At 30.6% G+C, this 2,660-nt stretch overlaps 1 protein-coding gene across 1 annotated transcript; it reads right to left on the reverse strand.

Moving 5' to 3' along the window:
* Window positions 1-1,853: 1,853 nt before the first annotated feature.
* Tsp_04708a (conserved hypothetical protein) lies at window positions 1,854-2,165 on the reverse strand (the record flags this gene model as incomplete). The annotated part of the gene is made up of 2 exons (XM_003369240.1): window positions 1,854-1,927; window positions 1,986-2,165. Coding segments are annotated over 2 exons (254 nt in total), but the record flags the coding sequence as incomplete, so codon positions are not given.
* Window positions 2,166-2,660: the final 495 nt, after the last annotated feature.

Genomic DNA, 2,660 nt, shown 5'->3' on the forward strand with positions numbered 1-2,660 from the left:
TGTGGTGGATTCTTGCTTTCTTGAATTACTATGGTTCGACATTATCTATAAAAAATATCTCTTGCATTTCGAAATGATTTTACCAAATACAACTGAAAGCAATGAAAATTATTTTTCATTTTAAGTTCACTTCATCACGGGTGTGTCCCGCTCTAGCATCTTGCTAGCATCTTGCTCTAGCACAGCATATGCTCTGCCAAAATATGATCATAATTAATTACCCTGGTCAGCAACCAAGGAGCATAAATTAATTGGTCTTTCATGTGCTGCCAAAACTTTCATTCCCATTGTTCAGAGTGAACAATATAACATGGTTCGCTGCTTGTGAATTGTTCATTTGAGAAAGCGTCCGCCTGAAGCATTGTAAAAATTCCAAACCACCAATATCATTGCTAGACCAGAGTAACGTGCCAGAACAGATATATTTTATCATTTGAAATGCAATGTTATTTAACAGAAGTTGCATATTGTTCAAAAGGATAATTTGGAAATGCACAAACTTCTGGCAAGAAGCCAGAGAGCAGCTTAAATTACAAGCGCTTCTTTTGATCTGAAATTTTCAAATTTTTCTGCAACTGAATAAATAATTTAGAAAGTATCAAGTTGAAGACTGTGTTCATTTATCGCGTGCAACTGTTAAGCTGAAGGCGATTTTACTTACAAAGATGACCAGATGTTAATTTCTCCAAAGCTGCAGCCGTTCAGCTAAATGTAGAAATGTTCGACGTCAACTTGCGTTATTGCAAACTTTACACGTAAACTGCGTGAAAAAATTCTTCTTTTTAGTCAAAAAATTTTAAATTCCATCACAAGTATCAAATAATTGCAAAATACAAATAAGAGATCTTCAAAAAAAACAACATACTAAAATCACGATGAAACAATGAACAAATAAAACCAATGTAAATTTCTAACCAATGAGAGAAGGTTTAGAGTTAAGCCCGTTTGAAATATCCCGTGAAAAGTAAGAATTTCAATAATAAATGGGCAATTGTTAAAAAGAATTATTTTGGAGTTTTAGCTTCAGAAATTTTTATCGTATTGAAAGCTGAAATAAATATTTCATTTTTAACTGACGGCTATTTTTGATACAGGCATTTCATTTAGCAACGTTTAAAATCATAGCAGCTACTTGAACTTGGCCTAAAGCATATTTCTCGCTGGTTTATCATGCCCCTGAAATTTTTAGAAAATAAATTTTTATTATCAATTTTGTTCATGACAATTCTTTCTGACCATGCCTGAGAAATTTTAGAGCTTCAAAAGCTTCAGGCTATTCTCATTAAGGAGTGGAATTTTTAATAATTCGAAAAAGCTTTGCTTGAGCGATTTCGTTGCTTCTCAAGGAAACAGCTGCGTTATAAAACGGTTTGTAAGAGAAGACGCGCATAAGACTGGGTCGAACAAATAGTTTATAACAGACATTTAATTTTAATCGACTACAAATGATAGCTACTAATAAAAAACAGAATATCATTTAAGAAAACTGAATAATTAATCAACCCCTTATTGTAGAACCACAGTATCACTGACTAAACTAGAAAGCAATAATGAATAAAAAGGCTTCTATATAATAATAATAATAATAATAAATGAAAAAACTTGTTTTTCTCTGTTTAATCTTATCAATTTTCATCTTATTTCAATTTTAGAACAACTTGAAATTGTTCACAATCCAGAAAGTGAATTTCAAAGGTGGAACTGCTGTAATGTCTGCTCGATTGTTGAAAATACGACCCAGAAGAGTTGCAAGTGAAGTATTCTGAAAATAATACAGAAAAAAACACTGATGTTATTAATTTAATATTAAAAAGGGGAAAAAATTAAAATTTTCATACCAGAAAAACAGCACGCTAATGTAATGGCTCTGGCTTTAGTGGTGGTGGAAGCAAGCGGTTGTTCGCTTCAGATGATCCAAAAATGTCATCTCAAAATCATAATTATAAAAAAAACTTCATTATAAAAAATTCTTGCAGTAAAAATACCTATATCCATGTAGTTTAAATTCTCCTTGCTTGTTTCACGCGTGTTGTTGTTCTCCGGGCGATGCGAATGATCGTTCTTTTCTGCATCACTTTTCGCATGTTCCAAAGTATTTTTGTCCCTATTATTAGATGCTTCTTTCAACTTCATTTCATAGTTCAAAATATGATTTTCCAGTTGAACTAAAATTCAGAAAATGGGTCAACTTCGTTATCACATCAGAAAAAATTACAAATCTATTATTTAGAATTAAATTATTTTAAAAATAAACAGTAAATACCTACCTTGCATATTCTCCACTGCATCCATTCTTTTCATTGCCTACAACAAATTCCACAGTTGAAAACATCAAATTAAAAAAAAAACATAAAACAATAATTACACATAACACTCATGCCAGCTATACAACCAAAATAAAAATAACATTTAAAAATGTCATTAGATAAAAATATCGGATTGAAAGTACACCTTACTCGTTTTCAATTTTTCTACAATTTTCACATATCGCATCTAAAAAAATAAAAATTAAAATTAAACTCGGTAAATACACGCACATAAGATCTATTATATAGAAAACTATTATGCAGAAAATTTTTATAGTGTGAAAAATTGTTTTAAATAAAAAAGAACATTCTCTAATTTAAATTATGAAACTAAAAAACTACTCACTCAAGCGC

This window comes from Trichinella spiralis (assembly GCF_000181795.1).
Source record: "Trichinella spiralis strain ISS 195 chromosome Unknown Scfld1557, whole genome shotgun sequence".
Taxonomy (NCBI): domain Eukaryota; kingdom Metazoa; phylum Nematoda; class Enoplea; order Trichinellida; family Trichinellidae; genus Trichinella; species Trichinella spiralis.